The sequence below is a fragment of the Trichoderma virens genome, assembly GCF_000170995.1.
Source record: "Trichoderma virens Gv29-8 chromosome Unknown TRIVIscaffold_91, whole genome shotgun sequence".
NCBI lineage: Eukaryota > Fungi > Ascomycota > Sordariomycetes > Hypocreales > Hypocreaceae > Trichoderma > Trichoderma virens.
Genome location: NW_014013658.1, coordinates 185,363 through 204,908, shown reverse-complemented (window position 1 = coordinate 204,908; position 19,546 = coordinate 185,363). Strand labels below are relative to the sequence as shown.

Below are 19,546 nucleotides of genomic sequence, written 5' to 3'. Positions count from 1 at the left end.
TGGCTTCTGCGTTGTTTGCAATAGACGTCGCCCATCGAACCGTTTTGGCGAGCCACTGGCACCTTTTCCGAACGCCTCGAGCAGTGCTGATGGTGGGGACGGATTCAGGAAACAGGGCTCCAGCTAGCTTTTTGGGGTAATACTCGGGCTTCCACCACAGACCATCGTGTGGAGATGGAGCCATTGGCCGTGCGGAGAAGTTTGCGGGGATGGGTTTGGCTCATGGGTGCCAGCGCTATGCATGCAGACACATGCATGGGATTTCGGGATTCATCACCAGGGGTCGGTGAGTCGGAGCCGTGGTCCAATGCCGTCGAGTGGCCAGAGCATGCCACATGCCCATGTCGAGCTGCGGTATGAGGCGGTATGGATTAGCAAATGTGAAGAGTCAGATGTGACAGCCAGCAGCGCGGCACTTGGATCCCCAGGATTCGGAAAAGCAATCAGTCACAAACGGATCGCCATGAGAGCAATACCCGTCTTCCGTGTTTTGTGACAGTCATTAGACAGCTTCATCTTAGTTTACGGATAAGTTGGAGAGGTTGGTTAGTTAGTTGAAGACACAGCGAGCGGACGTTCGACAGACAGACTCCTGAAATTAAGGGCTTAGTCATCGGCTGTGGTGACGACTACAAGCTCGTTCCAGGCTTCTCATCATAACTCACGAGACAGGGTACAGGGCGTACTAAGACACCTCAGCATAATAGATAGAAGTGGTAGTATTTTCTTTTGTAGGCTGATTAATATTCAATAGAGAGATTTACTCAAGGTCAACTCCAATTGAGCTTTGGGCATATCAAAGTACGCCTAATCATCGAAGGAATATGGAAAACCAGCTGGTCCTCAAATCAAAAGTTCAAACATAACGAGGTTGCCAAGGCATAATGGCGCGTCTATTGAGATATTTGAAAAATCTGTGACAAGACAAAATAAGAAGAAGAGAGTATGCTTAAACTAAAAAAAAAAAGCTAATGTGTAGTAAAAGAATTCATGCCGTGATATAGCGGTGCCAGCACTGGCCACAGCGTCTTGATCCTGCGTCTAATTCAATCCAAGTTTCCCTATTTTTGGTGCTTTTCCTCCTCTCCCGCCATGGTGAAAAAATAAATAGCCAGCTCGCCCTTCGTTGTGCTCGTAGCGTACAACAGGGCCTCTTTTGACGCAATACAATTCATAAACGACTCGTCCCAAACATTCTTTTTTTGCTTTCTTGTTTTCTACAAACAAAAAACACGTCCCTTGAATACTGAAAACAATGAAAATTCGCAAGGTCCACCCATAGTGAAAAAGAATATCACCAGGAAGGAAATTCTCAATCTGAACAGAATACTCAAGTCGTTCGTAACGTGTGTGTTCCGAGACTGAGTACTTGTCTCCCTTTATGTAAAGGGGAAAGCGTATTACTTCTTGTGGTTTCACTGGTCGCTATTGGACGTGGTCGATCCTCGTTGGCGTCGACCCACGCTTGCACCACGGTTGGGGACATGCAGCGATGGAGAGAGGTGAAGGGTATCCTCAGGGCGACTCACGTCGAAGCTAGGACCGCGGTAACTGGATTGGCGGCCGACAGTCGCTCCATCCTGAGATACTGGGATCCCGGTCTGGGCCTCTTCGTCAAAGGTCCTTATTCTGGGGCTCGTGGCCGACTGCGGGAAAGTCGCGTTATGGCTATCAATAGGGGTAAGGCCAGTCAAGCCCTCTCCTGCTCGTCGTTTGCCACCACGCTGGCTGCTTTCCTTTCTCAGATCCCCCGGAGTTAGTTCGTCCGATGGATCTCTAGACGCAATGGAGCGAGCATCGGCGTCCCACATGCCCGAGGTCTCGAGGACGAGGGATCGGTTGGTGTTGAGCGCTGCGACGGCATTCTTCTCCGACTGGAGAATCTCCTCAGGGCTCTGGTGTGCGTTTGAGGGTACCATTCTCGAGGCATCAGTTGCCTTGGCTGCCTTGTCTCGGCTCTCAATGGCCCATTGGTCGGTCACAGCCACGGAGTAGCTCGGGTTCGTAGGTCCACCCAAAGGCTCACCACCACCGCCAGGGGCGAGGATGGGGACCTTCTTAAGAGCAACAGCCAGAGCGCACATAAACTTGGAGCGTCGAGTAGCCCGAACGCGATCGTTGTGCCAGTTAGATTTGTGCTTGATGCTGATCTTAAGAGTCAACTTGTCAAGGTTATTGACACCGCCAATACCAATGCCAAAGTCGGGCTGGAAGTCTCGAGAGTTCTCAGGTGAGCGGACAAATTTCTCCATTTCAGCGCGAAGCAGTTCGATATCCTCAAACGAGGTGTCAAAGGAGACGTCAACAGCGAAAGTCTCTGACATGGCCTTGCTTCGAGTTATGTTTTCGATCCAGAGATTGTTGAGAACAATGTTTGGAACCTGGTTTGGTTACATGTGTTAGTTTACCCAAGAAATACACTGCTCGGAGCTGATTTGTGTCCTCACCTGTGAGACCTGCATCTTGTCGGTGCGCGTGAAGACGGTGTACAAGAGGGAAATGCGGTCAACCAACATCTGGGTGCCTGAGATCTCAATACGGTCACCAACATCATAGGGATGCTTGACGAAAAGAAAGATGCAAGAACCAAGAAATTCTTGGGTGGTGACGGCAAAGACAAAAGAAAGAGATAAAAGAGCGGTTCCGGCGGTAGCAATGGTGGTGAGAAGGCTGCTGTTGAAGAAGGACACTAGAATTTCAATATTAGCACATGAGTCCGAGACGAAGATGGGAGGTTTCCCGCCCCAACAATAAGGGAATTAGGAACCAAGGGGTTGACTCACGGAAGATGAAGACGGATATGAGCAGGACGATGAACAGCAAGACCTTATCAAATGCTGTGAGGGCCTGTCCAATATCCTTCATTCCTTCGGCAATAGCCTTTCGTTCCTTGCCCATTTCGACAACCTTGCGCACCATTTCCTCGAGGCTGATATCGCCATTGGCGTCGGTGTCAATGGCCTCAAAGGCCTCTTCTGCCTCCGCCTTGTATGCTGGACCAAGAACCTCTTCCACGTCATCAGGGAACAGAGCATCTCTACCTTCAATGACAAAGGACATCCAGAGACGCCTAGCTAGGGCCTCAGAGGACCGCTTCTTCTCGAGAGCTTCGATGACAATGGAGTGGGCCGAGTTGGGGTTGAAGACATGCTTGCCGGTGATTTCACTTGCAAGATTGCCAAAGACAGAAGTCACCTTGCCACCAAATCGGCCGACATCTCCAATGATCCTCATGGGGGCCCCGGCGCCGGGAACTGCAGACTTGCCAGCCTTGCGTCTAAGCATCATCTCGATACTATCTTCGATGATGTAGTCTTCCTCGGCAAACTCGTGGCAGTACATGGGGAACAGAGTGCGCGAAGCATCATACAAGAGACCCAGAAGGTGTATTTCCCTCTTGGAATCCTTGATGCGATTGTCAAAGGACCGCTGATGATAAGACACACCAATGAGTTGGACAATGGCCTTTTCACCGAGAAGGACAGCGGAGGAGACGAAGCAGGCGCCGAGGACTCGCTCGAGGTTGACAACCCAGGAGATGTCATCAGAGTAGGCTTGGGCGAAGAGGCTCTTAAAGGTGAGCCAAGAAGCCAGGCCCCAGAAGAAGATGGAGATGACAATGGTCAGGTTGCTCAAGACGGTGGCGTACTTGCGAGTGCCAGCACTGACGATACCACAGAAGAACATGAAGGCGTGAGGGAGAAACCAGGCGGCCACCTTGACGCCCCAAAGAGACAGCCAGGAGATTTGAATCCACAAGAAGAGCTTGAACAAGGGAGGGCCGACAGCCTTGCCGTGGCTGCCTAGGTAGATGTCATTCTTGTGGCCGGTCAGAGGGAGCACAATGAGCGGGACGGCCAGCAGGATGCCAACGGGCACGACGTAGACCATGTACCGCGTGATGACTGAGAAGCCGACGATCTTGGCATAGAGCCGACCCATAGCGTTGAGGCTGACCTCGTCGCCCGTCTGCCTGCGCTTGAGGCTCTCGTCGTCCATCTTGCGCCGACGACCGGCATGGCGGTGGTGCATGCCATGCTTCTCGTTGTGCTCATCATGGCTGTGGGAGCCTGCCATGGGCTTCCTGGCCCCCGTGGTCGACGCGTTGCTCTTGACCGTCGTCAAGGGGTTGAGGGGGATGCTGCCGTTGTCCATTTCGCGAAGATCGCCTCCGTCAAGAGGGATGAATCCAGCAGAGCTTCGTGAGGCGCGAGAGGCTTGACGATGCGCCATGTGAACTTCCCCTACTCCGCAACAGGTGCACGCCTAGGGATGAAAGGGCAGCGCACAGCGTTTTATAAATCAAGTATAATCGATGCTTGCTATAATTAGGCAGCAAATGTTTCGAATTGACAGCTTCAAGGCTTTGAAAAGCTAAGGTTATTCGTTCTTGTGAAGATTGCAAGGATAGCCTAGGTGCCGTGCTTAAAGCTGAGGATATCCACACAGCACGACGAATCTAGTCAATGGCGCCCAAAGTTGCTGCGCTACCACCCAATATGAACCAACAATCAATGCCACTGCAGGGGCATAAAAAGAACCGGCGAAGGCGATGTTTCAGACACCGCGGATGCAGAAGTCGCTGAAGACCGGCTCCAGATGAATCGAGCTTGCAGGAAAAATGCACAATTGGGCAGATGGCAAACGAGGAAGCACTAGCTTAGGTAGTAGGTAGTCGTCGAGGATGTCGAGTACGCAATGCAGTGCCGACGTCAAAACAAGGCCCGTGCCAATGACTGGGATGGGCGAAGCGAGTGATAATCCACAACGGGAAAACAGAACAAACACGAGCGTGATAATGAAAAAAGAGGAGGAAGAGGAAGAGGAAGAGGAGGAAGAAGCCTTCACAGGACTGTCGAGGAGATGGGAGAAGGAGTAGTAAAAGGTGATTGGAGGCTAGGCAAAATAGTACCGAGAACACTAGGGGCGTTTCAGGATATATAAAAAAAAATGAGTGAACCAGGAGAACGAGGGAAGACCCGGTCAGTTGGGAAAGAAAAATCAATCCAAACGAGTGGAAGGGAGGGGAGTAGAAATGTGGAGAGGGATAGACGGAATCGAGCTGCAAAAACAGGCGATCTCAAGACGACGAAGAAGAAGGAAAGGAAGAAACTGGTGAGTAGTGACTGGTGAAACAAGCTGGAGGTTTTGCTCGATCTCACTGGACCGTGGCAGGCCCGATGAAAGGGGCGATCGGCACAGGTTGCAGGTACAAGCGGGCGCCCGCAGGAGGATGCGGCGCTGCAGGTATCCGGTACCACCTGCAGGTCGCGCGGAAGTGCTGTTAGTGGCTGGTGGCGGTACCTAGGGCGCTGGGCAGCGGAGCACAGGCGTGCCAGGTACCGCATACGAGGCGGCCACAGTGGAGCAGCCGCTAAGCTACGGGGGCCAGTTGAAGCCCTGGCCAGCTGCAGTGGCCCAGGAACAGGTACATGTACTAGTGGTGGTGGCTGCAGGACGGCACGCGTGGCGCACATGGAGGTACCGAATACCTGCGCATGAGTGCGTGCTAAACCTGTACTCGTAGTGGTACAGGACGCAAACTTGGCAATACAGCGCCTGTAACAGTGACATCTGCTATTATCAGGAGTAAAAAACTTGGAAGCTCCAGTCAGTCTCTGCATGGAACTTTGAGACATTCATCTCAACTTGCTCACGTCACACTGGATGGAATCAGCTTCAAACCCTTCCTCTTCTTTCTTTCTCCGCTTTTCCACATTATTACTTTTTTCTTCTTCTTTTCCTCTGGTTTCCAAGCCCGGCAGTTTATCCGTCCACCAGCAGGGGCTCCCCCTCGTCTCTCTCTCATTCTCTTCCCTCGTCTCACAAAGCCTGTCACAACCCCTGCCACACAGAGAGGCTGTACAGTGGGAACGAACCACAGGCCACGCGACGCTTTTTGTTTTCCCATCTGTCTCTTATCGCTCCTCTTCAGCTACTCTTTGCAAAATGGATCTCTTGACTAATGAAGGTGCCGGATTGGAAAATTGGACTCGGATGGGGTCCCGTCAGCCAAAGGTGGAGCTGCTTGTCATGGACTCACGGACCGTGGCATTTCGCAAAAAAATCGCAGAGCAAAAAAGAAAGCCGAATGCTACGATCTAACGAGACGCTGCTTTAATGAGATGTGACGGCCTATACGAAGTTGCGACTGCATGCGGTGCTATTTTTCAAGAATGCCCAACTCTCATTTTCCTTTTTTGGCCTTTAGAAGTCCTCTATTGGTTTCCCCTATTCTGTTCGCCTCGCCCGTCATGACGGCGATAAGTTGTCAAGTTGCTTTTGTCTTGTTATCTGTTTGTCTGTAACGCACAAAGTACCTTTTCACATGTATTTATTCCGTGACATGTCGACGCCTCCACCAACGCAACGGGGTTGTATCCATCACCAGGGCTGCTAAAGCCAAGCATGGCATTGTCCAGACGTTGAGCTAACAACGAGTCGCAAAACATCTTGCACCCCCTTAAACTCCTCTTCTGGCGCTACACTCGCAAGACAAAACGGCGGCCAAAACCTTGTTCAACCGAGTTGACATGTGTCTGCACCAGAGACGTTGAACGACGCCTCTTTTTTTTTTTTTTTTTTTTTTTTTTTGTTCCTTTCTCTTTCTAACTGAATCATGCAAGACACGGCCCGAGACAAGACAACGCCTCCATATCAGCCGGCAACGGGACGTTCGTTATCCAGACACCCTCAACGCCACCGCTATCTCGTACTCACTTTAGTCCACTGGATGTGTTTCTCGTCCATTCCAAAACAAAGGGCTGATCGTCTCTGCCATTCCCGCCGTCCGCCTAAAATTGCGCCCTTGTTGCGCCCATCCCGCTAGAGCACACCAACTTGGACGACACTTATTGATGACAAGTCAACGTGCATAAACACCATCTCGACGGCATCATGCTCGTCCCATTTATCGCTCTATGTAAAACGGAGCGCATAACGACAATCAAATAACAGTCCGGGGCGCCCGTTCCTTGCATAGATCTCGAGGTATGACTCACAGCTCTATGCTTATACGATGATTTTTATCTGCAATCTCAAGAACCACGTTCCCCCTCCTCCGCAGTACGATCTGGGATCAATAATTCCGAGTAAATTAACACCAGGCGAAAACAAACACCTCCATCGCCACGCATCTTCTGCCCACTTCCCGCCTCCTCCAAAAGCGGGGAGAAAGGCAGATCCCCAAACCCAACATGGGCTCCTCGGCATATTGCATCTGCAGCTGCACCCTTCACCATGCATCCTCATCGTCCTTTGTGTTTATTTCTCGTATCGCTCACTCAAACCGGTCCAATCACAGCCCTGCGACCCTCATCCTCTGTGGTCCCCCGTTTTCCGATCACAAAACACATTTTCCAATCGACTCAGATGGATAAAGGGATCGCCCCATCAGCTCTCTTTTTGGTGCAGTACCCCTGCCGTCGATCCAATCCGCACTCGTCATAACGCCGCGCATCAAAAGCTGAATAGAGGAAAAATGAGTGCAGATGACGGTCGTGCTGGCCCCTCACAGAGAGAGATTGCCGAGGCTGCCTTTTTTGTCTGAAGGTAATAATGATGTGTCCTTTATGATATCATCGGAATCGTCGTGCAACCTGGTAAATCATGGAGCTGAACCCGCGATTCCCGCCCACCGCCTCCATCAAATGAGGCATTGAAAGGGACAAACATCGCATTAACTAACTGTAGCTTTCCCAAAGCCCCGAATGTAGAAGACATAGATACGAGCCTCGAGATTCCCTTTTCCCTTTACAACCCTCACAGCCATAGTAACAAAACAGATAGTAGCAGTGGGTCAACTACGACATTCTTCCCAACTACCCGTACTATATATAAATCGTATATATCATCACCTCCCCTCAGCTCCTCAGCTCCACCCCGGGAAGCCGGGACAGATGCGACATATTTCTTTCGCCCAAAATACCCGACCAGCAATCCTCCAAGATCCCGATCGCACCGCCGCAGCCGTCGAATCACCGTCGAGTTCCCCTGCGGAGAAAGCAGATGCACGAGATTGGGGCTTTTTTTCGCAGAGCTTTCCCTTCCTGGGAGAGATAAGAGCTCTAAATGGGTGGGATCCATTACTGTTATTGTAGATGTACATAGATGACGCACGGCTACAGAACAAGTAAACTAAAGTAAAAGATTGTACAAAATGGCACAGGTATTATCTGTGCTGTTCATTCTTCATATGCTACTACTAGGTAGTATATATGTGGCATCTAGTCTCGGGTAAAATGTCATAATGTGTACATACAATCTTCAAGTAAACCAATGCTCATCGTCTTCATATCCTTCAGCTCTCAATCCGCTCATCATGAAGATAATAAACAATAGAGTTGCCCAATATTTGACGCCATCCAAACAGTGCTTCAGCACTAAAATGCCAAAAGCTTTCAAAACACATAGACTGGGGTATCGCTTCCCACATGCGCCGTAGTCGTCCCAATCCCGTCTTTTTCTTTCCGTGGTATCATGAGTTGAAGAAAATGAACACGCGCCCGCTAATCAAAACCCAAACACAAGTCAACGCCCAATATTAACCGGTAAAAACGCCATCTGAAAATCGCATATCGGGAAGACGGGGAAATTATCAAAAAGTCTCAAAAGCAAAAAGAAGCCAAAAAAATTATGCTGCCGCTTCAGGGGAGAGCGGTCGTGGTGTTTACAGCCGACGGTGTAAAGCCAACAATATCTTTCAGCTCGACCTTGGCCTTGTCATTCTCAAACTTGTCCTCGCCATCGTCGGTGTCGACGTGATCGGCCACATCCAGTGTGTACAAGGGTTCGAGTGTCGCGTTTTTCTGAAGAAGGATCCATCGCTTCCACCACCATGGCAGCGTCTTGGTCACTTGGTACTTCATAAACACCCGAGTAGGCACCGCGAAGATGTAATCCAGCTCTTCCAGCGTTCGTTGCTTCGTCTCTGGAAGCCAAAGGAAAATCATGATTAATGCAAGAATGTTAAAGAGCGCATATAGCCCAAATGAACCCATGACGCCTAATCTGGCGAGCATCAAGGGAAAGGTAATGGACAGCACGGCTGCCCAGAACAAACAGGTCGCCACAGCAAATGCCATACCGACCTCACGGTGAGACAAGGGAAAGACCTCAGCCGCGTACGTAAACGGGACGGGGCCTTCGCCGGGCGAATAAAAGGCAGCGAATAGGTAAATGAAGAAGGCAACGAAGCCCAGATGAAGGCCACCCTGCCCGGGTATCAGGTTGCACAGCCCTGCCGCCAGCAGCGTCCAGGCCATCTGCGGAAAGGTAAAGAGGAGCAGAGATCGCCGGCCAAAGGTATCAATCGTCCACACGGCGGGAAAGGCAAACAAAAAGTTGACCAGGCCAAACCCCCATGAGGCCAAGAGCGCCCCAAAGGAGCTCGCTCCGGCGTCTTGAAAAACCGTAGACGAGTAAAAGGCCATGATGTTGATGCCGCACATTTGCTGTGCAATCATGACCGTAAAGGCTGCCAAGGTTGCGCGGCGGACTCTGGGGATGGTGAAGAGTTCTATGAAGCGGCGGATGTAGTTGCCATTGCCCATAAACTCGGCTTCGACTTCGAGCTGGACGTGTATGTAGTAGATATCACGGCCAGCCTGGACAGGGTTGTTCCGGAGGCGGAGCAAGGATCGCATGGCATCTCTGTATCTATTCTTCTTGATATACCATCGCGGCGACTCGGGACAAAAGTAGATGAGGAAGACGAGTGGCACAGCTGGGATAAAGGCCGATCCCAGCTGATATCTCCACGCTTCGGCGCCAATACCTCTGACGGCGAGGTTGGCGCACGTCCCGAGGAAGATGCCAAATGCATTCCACAGCTGCCAGCTCATGACGAGGGCGCCTCGGATAGGGGCCGGCGAGTTTTCTGCCGCAAAGATGGGCACTGTATATTGAATAAAGTTAATATATTGAATCCACCAGAGTGTGTGGTTTGGCCAGCCTGATCGAGACTGTGAGGGGCAACTCACCAGTAGACGCTTTTGCGCCCATTCCAACTCCCATAAACAGGCGACATATCAACAGCCTGGGCCACGTATTGCAGAATGCGCTCGCCAGCACCGGCCAGAGGCAAAAGTTGGCAGCTACAAAAATGGCGCCGCGGCGACCAAAGTGATAGTTCAAGGGATCCGACAGCCAGCAGCCGACAAACGATGTGCCGATGTAGGGCGCGGCATTGACCAGGCCGACGATGAGCTTGTCTTGGATGCTCTCCGAGTCGATGCCATACGCCCGCGGAAAGTCGAGGTTGGCGCCGTTGGATCCGGTCTGGTCCCAGCCCTGGACAGCGGCTCCGACAGAGCATGTCACGACGGTCAAGAGCAGCGTCCAGGGAACTCGCCACTTGTGCAGAACCTCGTTCCGGAGGGCCTCGATCTCGCCCGGGCTCAGAGCCTCAGCGCCGGTGATGTCCTCGTAGCCAGTGGGATCCTGTGCCACCAGCGCGCCCTTGCGGATGATGTCGCGATGGTCCTCCAGGTTCTTAGTGCGGCAGAATTCGTCCACGTCGGCCAGCAGAGTTCGTCGGGGGATGCCGACGAGTGGGTTCTTGATTCTAAGACACGGAAAAGGGGATCGGCAATTAGATGCGCTCCGGGATGAACGAATAGAGGGGCGTCACCACGTGGGGAGACACGGGCAGGAGAAACACTACTTACTTTGCCTCTGTGTTGGAATTGAGGTTGACACACTGCGACTTGCGGCGGTCTCCAGCCTCGGCCGAGAAGGACGACGAGACATGATACTCATTCGAGGCGCTGCGGGCGGGAGATGCGGTCAGCACGGCAATCCAAGACCAAAAAAAAAAAAAAAAAAAAAAAAAGACACAGCTAGTGGTATTGTGTCGTCATCTCATCACCATCAACAGCAACAAGAACAAGAACAAGACAAAGCATGTCTGGGTCGGAGTTGGGGAGGGCCTCATACATGGTAATCTCGTCGACCCGGCTTTGCGACGATGATGACATGGCGGTGATGGACCACGAGCAAATCCGGGGAAGCGTCAACACACACAAAAGATGTGGGGATCTTCCCGATCCCCCTCTGGCAATCTCTCGCTCGTGCTGCGATTGCAGAGGGCGGAGACGGGGAGCGGATACGATACGTCGCAGCGAGTGGTGAGTAGTGCGTGCAGGCTGGGAAATCGGCCCGGGGGTCTGGCTTTGATTCGAGATCAAACGAGACTCGAAGAAAGGGATGGAGAAAGATGAGCGAAAGAGCTGGAGGAAAACGGGAGTAATGCAAGTACAAACGGCTAGCCGGACGAAATCAACTCTCTGCGCGTAACAGAAAAGCCAGTTTGGGGTCTGTTCTGGTCTGGTCCGGTCCGGTTCTGGTCCACCAGGCCGCTCGCTTTTTGTTTCCTTGGACGTGGAGAAGCTTCCAGGAAGCCGGTGGAGCGCCAATACAGTCAGTCCAGTGCTCCGTACTCCGTACAGAAGTATCAATAGGTTAGTGGAGGTTATAAATGATTGAGCGGGATGAGTTCTGATTCTGGCTCAGGTCTGGAGCAGAGGGGGGGAGAGAGGGCTTGTCGAACGAGGCTAAGAAAAGAATCCGGGCCAAACCGCTGAAGCAGTGGCGCCAGAGCGATCAGAGCAGCAACACGCCGGGAGGCGAAAAAAGAAGAAGGAAGCCCAGAGGAAGCAAATGCCACACAGTGAGGCTTCAGGTTAGTGAGCAGTGGCATGGTCCAGGCTGGGGGGATCGCATGGGGATGGATGGATCCATGGGCCGCTAGCAGGGATGGCGAGGGCTTTGGATTCTGGAGCGAATTGGAAGGATTTGCTGCGCTGCCCTTGGCCCAGTAGTAATAACTAATGCTGTAATCTGCTGTACTGTGCTGTATTACTCGTACTTGTACAAGCAGGAGACGTTGCTCACTCTGACGCCGTCCGTCGGAAGACAAGGATCTGTGTCATATCCGTCCCTCATCATGTCCAATGTCGTTGACGCAAAGAATAAGAAATGGAAATAGTAGAGGAAAGCAAAGGGAGGCTTCTCGGCGTCTCCGAAAAGAGAACAATAGGCTCAGCCAAAACACGTGGAACCAGCACGCGACAGGCCGCTCCCTAAAGAAGAAAAAAAGAGCACAGAGCAAACCCCAAAAGTCTCGGAGCAAGTCGTCAAACTGGGCTGCTTTTTTGCGGGGGCCCGTCTCACAAAACCGGGTGTCGCTGCTCCACAACTGCCCTCGCCCGCAAGGCGCCCGCAGCCACTCACAGCGCCCAGTTTGCGCCTCCCAGGGGCCGGTTGGTGTGCACTGTATGAAGTGGTGGATTGATGCACTATGGCGTTCAACAGTGGTTGGTGGCCGCTAACAGCACTTGAATTCATGGCCTGTGCCTGCAAGGTCAGGTACTGTAAGTGGAAGCGCGCGGGCACTGACCAGACCATACCAGACCAGACCACTGGAGCGAGCGTTGCAATCAATCTGTACAGCTGCAACCCTACCGCATGGCCCAACACCTCATGGTTGTCTCTCCAGATGCCGGAATGAGCAGGTAAAAATCCATTTGAGGAAAATGACGAGAAACCGTCATCGAAAACGCTAAGCAGAGCTTCTCACCACCCGCAACACTCATCGTTTCCGGAGCATCATCCAAAACCCGTGTGTGGCTTAATATCTGACAGCTCCATGACACTGCAGTTGTGCTATCGAACCTTAATCTTAAAAGTGACATAAAGCAAAGCACAGTCCATCAAACCCCCCTTACTTGAAAACAAAGAAAAATCTCATTTCGTTGATTGAATGGATATCAACCGTTTTGTACTACCGCTTAGCCTTGGCGTATTGGCAGCACAGGAAAACCTTCATGCCGGGGTTCTGAAAAGCTGCTTCCAATCATAATCAGCATCACTCCATGTCACATCACCGGCCGGACTGTACCAGTGTACGAGTACTCATACTAATCCGCCGCCCACTCGCACAGTCCAAAAGCAGGTATCCGGAACATAACCCAACACTTTCTCCAACCTCACTCACTTTCCCTCCTCCAACGCTCCCCTCTGCAAACCTCACGAGCAAACAACATCCAAAGGCGGCAAACACGGCTCCCATCACATTCCAGTCACTCCACAAAGCAACATGCGTATCTAGACGCAAGAGTCAAACAAGTCCAACGGGGCCTACCAAAAGCCTCTCGTCATTTCTCAGCTACCTATACCAGGAGCACCTTAATACAGCTGATATCAAAACATGACCAAATGATCGCGGTCACAACGCCACTGTGCAAAGGCTGACCAACAGCTCCCGGCTTGAATATGCCTTGGATAAGGAGGTTCCATCCTTCCATGCTATCGCCAATTGTGTACCCATGTATGTATAAACCCCCAAAGTCTCATTACCCAGTTTCCGTTTTCCCCCTCCGTATTATGCAAAAAGGGCGCCGGGATGCCTCGCCAAATGAGAAATATGAATAACATGAAATGAAAGAAATGAAAATGAAAATGAAAATGAGAAAGATATGAAAAGATCAAAAGCAAATAGGTATCGTGTGGGTCCGTTCAGGTGTCTCTCTTCATCGAAGCCATCACCTTGTTCTGCATCTCAAAGAGCTCCCGGTCACGCTTCTCCAGCTCGTCCATGAGAGCGCCATACTTGGCCTGCCACTGCTCCGATGTCAGATTCCCGGCCGGCGGACCACCTTCCTGCGACGCTTCACCAGACGCCCCTGGCTCCGGCCTCTTCCACATCGTAACTGGAACGCTATGAGTCATAGTGAACTGCCCCTTGAGGTGGCCAAACCGATACTGCCAGTCAAAATAATAGGTATACACGCCCTCCGAGGTCTCGACCCGGTAGCACCTGGGGCGGTTGTTCATGAGCATCTTTGCGCCGCACAACGCCGCCAGGTTGATCAGAAACGCCTGGGATGACTCGGCGTTTTTGTACATGTGCTCCACCGTCGCGTTGACCATGGCGGTGCACTCGTCCATGCCAGCAATCTCTTGCTGGTTGCCCTGGGGGTCCACCCAGTCCGAGTTGTGCAGCACATGAGTGAAGTAGGATATGAGCCCGTCTACATTGGTACGGTCGTCTAAATCCTCAAAGAAATACTCAGGCACATCCCTGTTGGATGTCGATCCAGCTTGGCTAGTAGCCCCAGCAGAGGGCGGAACGGCGTTGGCCTCATACACTCCCGCCACCGGCGGCTGTGAGAACGGATCCCACCCATTAGCCTGCGGTGCAGGTGGTGCCTGGCCGGTAATTCCTTGAAGCGCCGGAAGATCGTTTGCCGGCAGGTCATTGACTGGGACCATGGGCAGCGGTGGGGGGAGTGGTGGTGGCAGCGGTGGTGTTGCCAGACGAACTGTGCCTCCCTGCCGCTCGGGAACCTGCAGAGAAATAGAAGGCCGAGTAGGTCTGGCATTGTCGAGTGGGTTGATGCCCATGCCGGCCACGGGGAGATGAGAAGATGCAGGAGGTGCAATGATGTGTACCTGTGACGGCGTCGGTGCCTGCGCCTGTACTGATGCGATGGCGTCCACTCGCGCGGCAACAACTTGGTTGCGAATCTGCGGGTGCATCTGAGCGGCATCGGGAGCCATTGGTATGGGATCCTTGGGCACAACGGCTACAGGAGCATCGGATGGGTTGCTGTCGGGAGTCGGAGCCCACGATGTCATGGGCGGAGGGTTGGGAGGAGAAGGCTCAACAGGTGTACGGTTGATCGGGGGCCTTCCCCTTGGTTTGACGCTGGCATCAGCTCCTCCAGGTTTCCACGCCGAGGATACGTTCTTCGGTCCCCGTCTGTGGGTAGAAAGCTTGGGCTTCGAAGGGGTGATGGCGGATCGGGGCTCCAACGCATCGTCCCAAAAGGAGCTCCTGGTCGAGGGTGTTATGGCAGAATTGGGATATCGAGAAAGCGGGGTCTGCACGGAGTCGTTGAAGCCCCAAGCGGCTACGGCGCCAGGCCTTGAGGGATCTATAGGCAAGCCCTGGGCTCGTGCATCTGGGTGAGCCGACCACGTCGCTCGGGGACCATCGATTGCAGAGGGAGGCGATAGGCGCTGGCGCTGAGCCACAGGAGAGCCGATACTGTCGTCGGCCTCTGGCCTCTTACGACCCCTCTTGGGGCGAATATGAGGTAAAAGAGCCCTTAGGGCCATGTCGTCCTCGATAGCGACGCCATCACGAACGGGCTGCCCGGTGGGGTTTGGGTCATCTGGTACATTGGTCCAGTAATCATTGCTAATGCCCATGAGGTATTCGAAAAAGGCCTTGACATGCATAGAATTCATCCATTTCTACAGCACGTTAGCAGCTCGCCATCATTGACTAACGAGACGGCAGCGTGGAAAGGACAAGGAGGAGCGCACAAGCCGCCGCGAGCGCCGCACATACCTTTAAACGGACGCCATACTGGGCGACCTTTTGGGCGCTTTCGTCCTTGGACAGATCCGGTGGCTCGACGCCGAGTCTGGTGGTCAGCTCGGTCCAAGTCTTGATCTCCTTGCGGTAGAATCTCTGGACCAGGTCGAAGATGAGAAAGGGGCTGAAGCTCTTGCCGCCACTCTTGGGCGGGTTCGCAAAGGCCTCTCGGAGACTCTCGGTATCCGCGTCCAGTGGCAGCGCGGGATTGCAGTAAAAGATGAAGCGCACAAAGGCGTCCTCGATGGTGTCGGGCGTCACGTTGGGATCGGGCAGGGCAGACCGTTGGACCAAGGGGCGCGGGTTTGAGACAGCCATGTTGGTCTGCGTCGCCACGGCTTGCGGAGAGGACATTGTTGCAAGACGCCTTGCTGGGCTTTCATGTCTTTCTCTGCCGCCGCCGCAATGCCTCCCCCTCTGCGTCCTCTCCGTCTCTCCGTCTCCCTCTGCTTGTCGCCTGTCGCCTCTTGTCTCCCCCTTCTCGCTGCTTGGTCGTCTCCCTGTCGGCGATTTTCGTTCGTACGTTCAGACGCGCCCGCAGTCAGTCGGCTACTTGATGACGGGCAAGGCGCTAGGACATGGTGCAGCTTCCCGGCAGCGACGCATCAGCGTCAGTCAAGGCACAGCAACAGCAACAGCGGCGATTTATGCGGGCGGCTGGCGGTCAATCAAGGGCCAATTTGTCGCGGACTCTCGAGGGCATCGATTCGGTTCGATTCAAGCGAGAGCAGGGTTGGAGCGAAAGCCCAAGTGCAAACATGACGTTTCGCGGCGAGGAGCGTGGCTCGCTAGTCGCCTTGCCGTGGCTGAAATCATTGGCGCAGCGGCACCCGCCGGCGACAGTGCGCAGGGCTAAATATAGCACATGCGTGCTAATGAAGCGGTTGAGCTGCGGCCAGGGAGGCGATCCCACGTAGCTGTGATTGCCGTGTTCCTTGCTGAGATGGCGGTAATTTGACAGTCTTTGCTTTGGTTTGATTTGATTTTGGCGTGCGCCTGCAGGTAGGTTTAGTAGCGGGCTAATGTCCGATGCGTCTGCATAGTATTACTCGTCGTACTAGCACATGCACAAGTGTGTTGGCCTTGGTAAGTGGTCTGCACATAATATAATCCCAAGACTGCCTAATAGCGATATAGTACCAGTGATGGCACCTTGGCAGTGGATAGCATCAAGTCAATTGAAGGTTAATTCAGCAAACAACTCTGGCGCCGCCAGATGTGCTGCCACCAACAATTCCGCCGTGTCGGCGACGATATGGACTCCTCTGCAATGTGCGAACATTTGCCCTCGCGCACGTTGCACGCACTAAAAGCCCGCGCTATACCGTCGGAACGAAAGGGCTGAAATACTCCCAAGTCAGCTTGCAGCAGTCCTGTCTCGCATCTGGGTCGGTAAGAGGAACAAGAGGCTTGCTAGCTGGCCGTTTCATTTCCCCTCGTGGATGAGCGAAGCAACCCCTTGGCATTTTTGGTGATCTGGTCCAATCATGAGACGCAAGTCGACTGGAGGAAGTTGAAGGGGGGCCATGCACAACATCCCGTCCGAGTGGCCAATGACAGGGCAGAGATTTTCTTGAACGAGAGCTTCTCCTTTTTTTTGTTTCTCGTGTTTAATTTGTTGCAGCTAGCGGGTGAGGGAACAGCAGTTGGAGCATGTGTGAAGACTTCACACAAGTTGCAAGCAGCAGCTGTAGAAGAAGAAGAAGCAGAAGTGAAAACAGTGGAAGAAATTGATGGAATGCTTAACGCGGCTTCACCTGCTATCGACGATGACGCAAACAGTAAGACGGAACCCGGGATTTCTCCGCCCTGGACAGCTACTGTATGTACCGTAGATGCTGGTACGGAGTAATACTAGCAGCAGGTACGGGGGAGCCGCTGATGCCCTAAAGTGATATGGAATCTATCCGGGGGCAAATCCAGATCATCTGGCTCGGATATCTCGCTTACGTACCTTGCTACCCTAAAGGGCAAATCACGACATCTTGCGCGGAAATGAGAAAAAGGAAAGAAAGAAGAAGAAAAATCTTGTTTTCGATCAGATCAGATCATCTCGGATTCAAGCGGCAAAAGAACAGAAGAAGTACGAAACGCCATCGAGAGAAGTGGGGGAGCAGATATCAGAAGAATCCATCGAGTTCTTCACCAAGATAGCGTTTGCATAGGTACCTTAGTTGCTTAGATACCCCCTACTGGGTACTAAGAATTACTCATTCTGCAAGCCCAGAGTCAGATTTACCGAGGTGACGGCAAGGACCTCGTGGACAACATTTCCCGTTTGATCACCAACGCCATCTCCCACCAAAATCCTGAACCATCCCGAGGCTGATCCCACAAATTCCAAACTTCGCATTACTAACGCCCGCTGGATTAGGCTTTTGCGTCCCCGCTGGCAGCTCCACCGAACACAGCGTAGAACAGCGGCTAAATTCGGCAATTGGTGCACCAAGCAAGCACCAGCAGACAAAAAACTGGATCTTCACTACGCCTTGCGACGCTTCCCATGAGGAAATTGTTCCCGTTTCGGCACAGACGTTTAGTAAGCCGGGCGCCTTACAAATGGCTTCCAGCGAATCGGTGGGGGTTGCTGTGACGTGCTCGCAGCGAAGTCGAGCCACTCAGCAGGATGGCCGTTGTTGGATTTGAAATCGAGCATGATGGCGTCGAGTATATATATTGTATGAGATGCTGATGTCTTGTGGGTTTGGAATTTCGATATCAGAATCATCTCATCTCAGTGTAGGCATTGAACAGCCAATTCAATTAATTATAAATATACCCTTTCTATTACACCACATCTACAGTACAATCTACAAAAAGATATCCCACATACCCCGCCAAACAAGTTTACTAAACACCAAAACACCCATCACCACATTCCCAAAACAGCAGAAAGCCATGGCCGTCATCTCCAGCATCCCCCGCGGCGACGTCACCGCCAACCTCAACTACTACACCGCCCCCGTCGACGGCTCGGCGCCCTACAACCTCGTCGGCGACGACCACCCCAAGGACCTCGCCCGCCGCAACTACGGCGACGACTTCCACGACGTCGTCATCCATGACATCCGCGGCAACGAGGCCGACTTCACCCTCGACCGCGACGCCTTCCAGCTCATCCAGGGCGTCCCCGACTCCGCAGAGGAAGAGTTCGTCGATGACGTCTCCATCCAGAAGAAGTACTACCCCGAGGTCGAGAAGCTGCTGCTAGACAACATCCCCGGCGCGGACAAGATCTACATCTTCGATCACACCATCCGCCGCTCCAACCCAGATGCCCACCGCACTCCCGTCCTGCGTGTCCACATCGACCAGACTGCCGCCTCCGTCGAGAAGCGCGTGCGCCGCTACTTCCCCGACGAGGCTGAGGCCCTGCTCAAGCGCCGCTACCGCATCGTCAACGTCTGGCGACCTCTGAACAAGAACCCCGTCGAGGCTAACCCCCTTGCCGTGGCGTCCACATCCACCCTCGAGGAGAAGGACGTCATCCCCATCTCGCACCGCTACTCGGACGGCTACGTTGGCGAGACCGCTGCCATCAACTACAACCCCGGTCAGAAGTGGTACTATGCTAGTGGCATGACCGGCGATGAGCGTCTGCTGATTGAGTGTTTCGACAGCGAGTCCCTGAAGCCTGGCTCTGGCATTGGCGGACGGGTGCCTCACACTGCCTTTGCTGATCCCAGAACGAGGGTTGATGCTGAGGGCCGAGAGAGTATTGAGGTCCGCGCTTTAGTTTTTGGTAACTAAGGGGGACATGATTGTATGAAGAAGTTTCTTGTTTTTGGGCTAGAATGTGTGCATGGTAGATGGTGTCACTTATTTCTTTTGTGTTTGGACATATTAGCGTTGCACAGATGAGACAAAGATTGCGTACATGTAATAACAAACATTCATTTCCCTTTTATTTCACGTCTCTGCCTCTGGGACTACCTGTGCCGCCGACAGTGACTTCAGCATTGATCCATAATAAGAGGCCATCCAAGCCCATAAAGCAAAAAAAGAAAGAAAAAGGAGCAGAAAGAAGGACAGGAAGTGAAAGAAAAGAAGAAAATAGAAAGCATTCCTCACTTTCGGTCCACCCCCTTAGTTTCTTCTCAAAAGGCCGTCTCCATCCCCAACCCAATCTAAGCATTACTGTATAGGAACAGCAGGCCCCTACTG

At 52.7% G+C, this 19,546-nt stretch overlaps 5 protein-coding genes across 5 annotated transcripts; 2 read left to right on the top strand and 3 right to left on the bottom strand.

Moving 5' to 3' along the window:
- Nucleotides 1-1,760: 1,760 nt before the first annotated feature.
- Nucleotides 1,761-4,026, bottom strand: TRIVIDRAFT_11751 (putative serine/threonine-protein kinase; the record flags this gene model as incomplete). Its single annotated transcript, XM_014094529.1, has 3 exons — nt 1,761-2,381; nt 2,448-2,689; nt 2,784-4,026. Coding segments are annotated over 3 exons (2,106 nt in total), but the record flags the coding sequence as incomplete, so codon positions are not given.
- Nucleotides 4,027-8,645: 4,619 nt separating this feature from the next.
- On the bottom strand, nt 8,646-10,976 carry TRIVIDRAFT_65301 (uncharacterized protein; the record flags this gene model as incomplete). Its single annotated transcript, XM_014094602.1, has 4 exons — nt 8,646-9,895; nt 9,981-10,564; nt 10,668-10,766; nt 10,936-10,976. 4 exons carry the CDS (start codon nt 10,974-10,976, stop codon nt 8,646-8,648), a joined length of 1,974 nt encoding a protein of 657 aa, XP_013950077.1.
- A 2,539-nt stretch (nt 10,977-13,515) lies between these two features.
- On the bottom strand, nt 13,516-15,700 carry TRIVIDRAFT_163539 (uncharacterized protein; the record flags this gene model as incomplete). Its single annotated transcript, XM_014094601.1, has 3 exons — nt 13,516-14,526; nt 14,590-15,258; nt 15,356-15,700. 3 exons carry the CDS (start codon nt 15,698-15,700, stop codon nt 13,516-13,518), a joined length of 2,025 nt encoding a protein of 674 aa, XP_013950076.1.
- A 440-nt stretch (nt 15,701-16,140) lies between these two features.
- Nucleotides 16,141-17,547, top strand: TRIVIDRAFT_65303 (uncharacterized protein; the record flags this gene model as incomplete). Its single annotated transcript, XM_014094600.1, has 6 exons — nt 16,141-16,224; nt 16,444-16,468; nt 16,599-16,774; nt 17,007-17,037; nt 17,165-17,204; nt 17,352-17,547. 6 exons carry the CDS (start codon nt 16,141-16,143, stop codon nt 17,545-17,547), a joined length of 552 nt encoding a protein of 183 aa, XP_013950075.1.
- Nucleotides 17,548-18,280: 733 nt separating this feature from the next.
- TRIVIDRAFT_40034 (uncharacterized protein) lies at nt 18,281-19,132 on the top strand (the record flags this gene model as incomplete). Its single annotated transcript, XM_014094599.1, has 1 exon — nt 18,281-19,132. One exon carries the CDS (start codon nt 18,281-18,283, stop codon nt 19,130-19,132), a length of 852 nt encoding a protein of 283 aa, XP_013950074.1.
- Nucleotides 19,133-19,546: the final 414 nt, after the last annotated feature.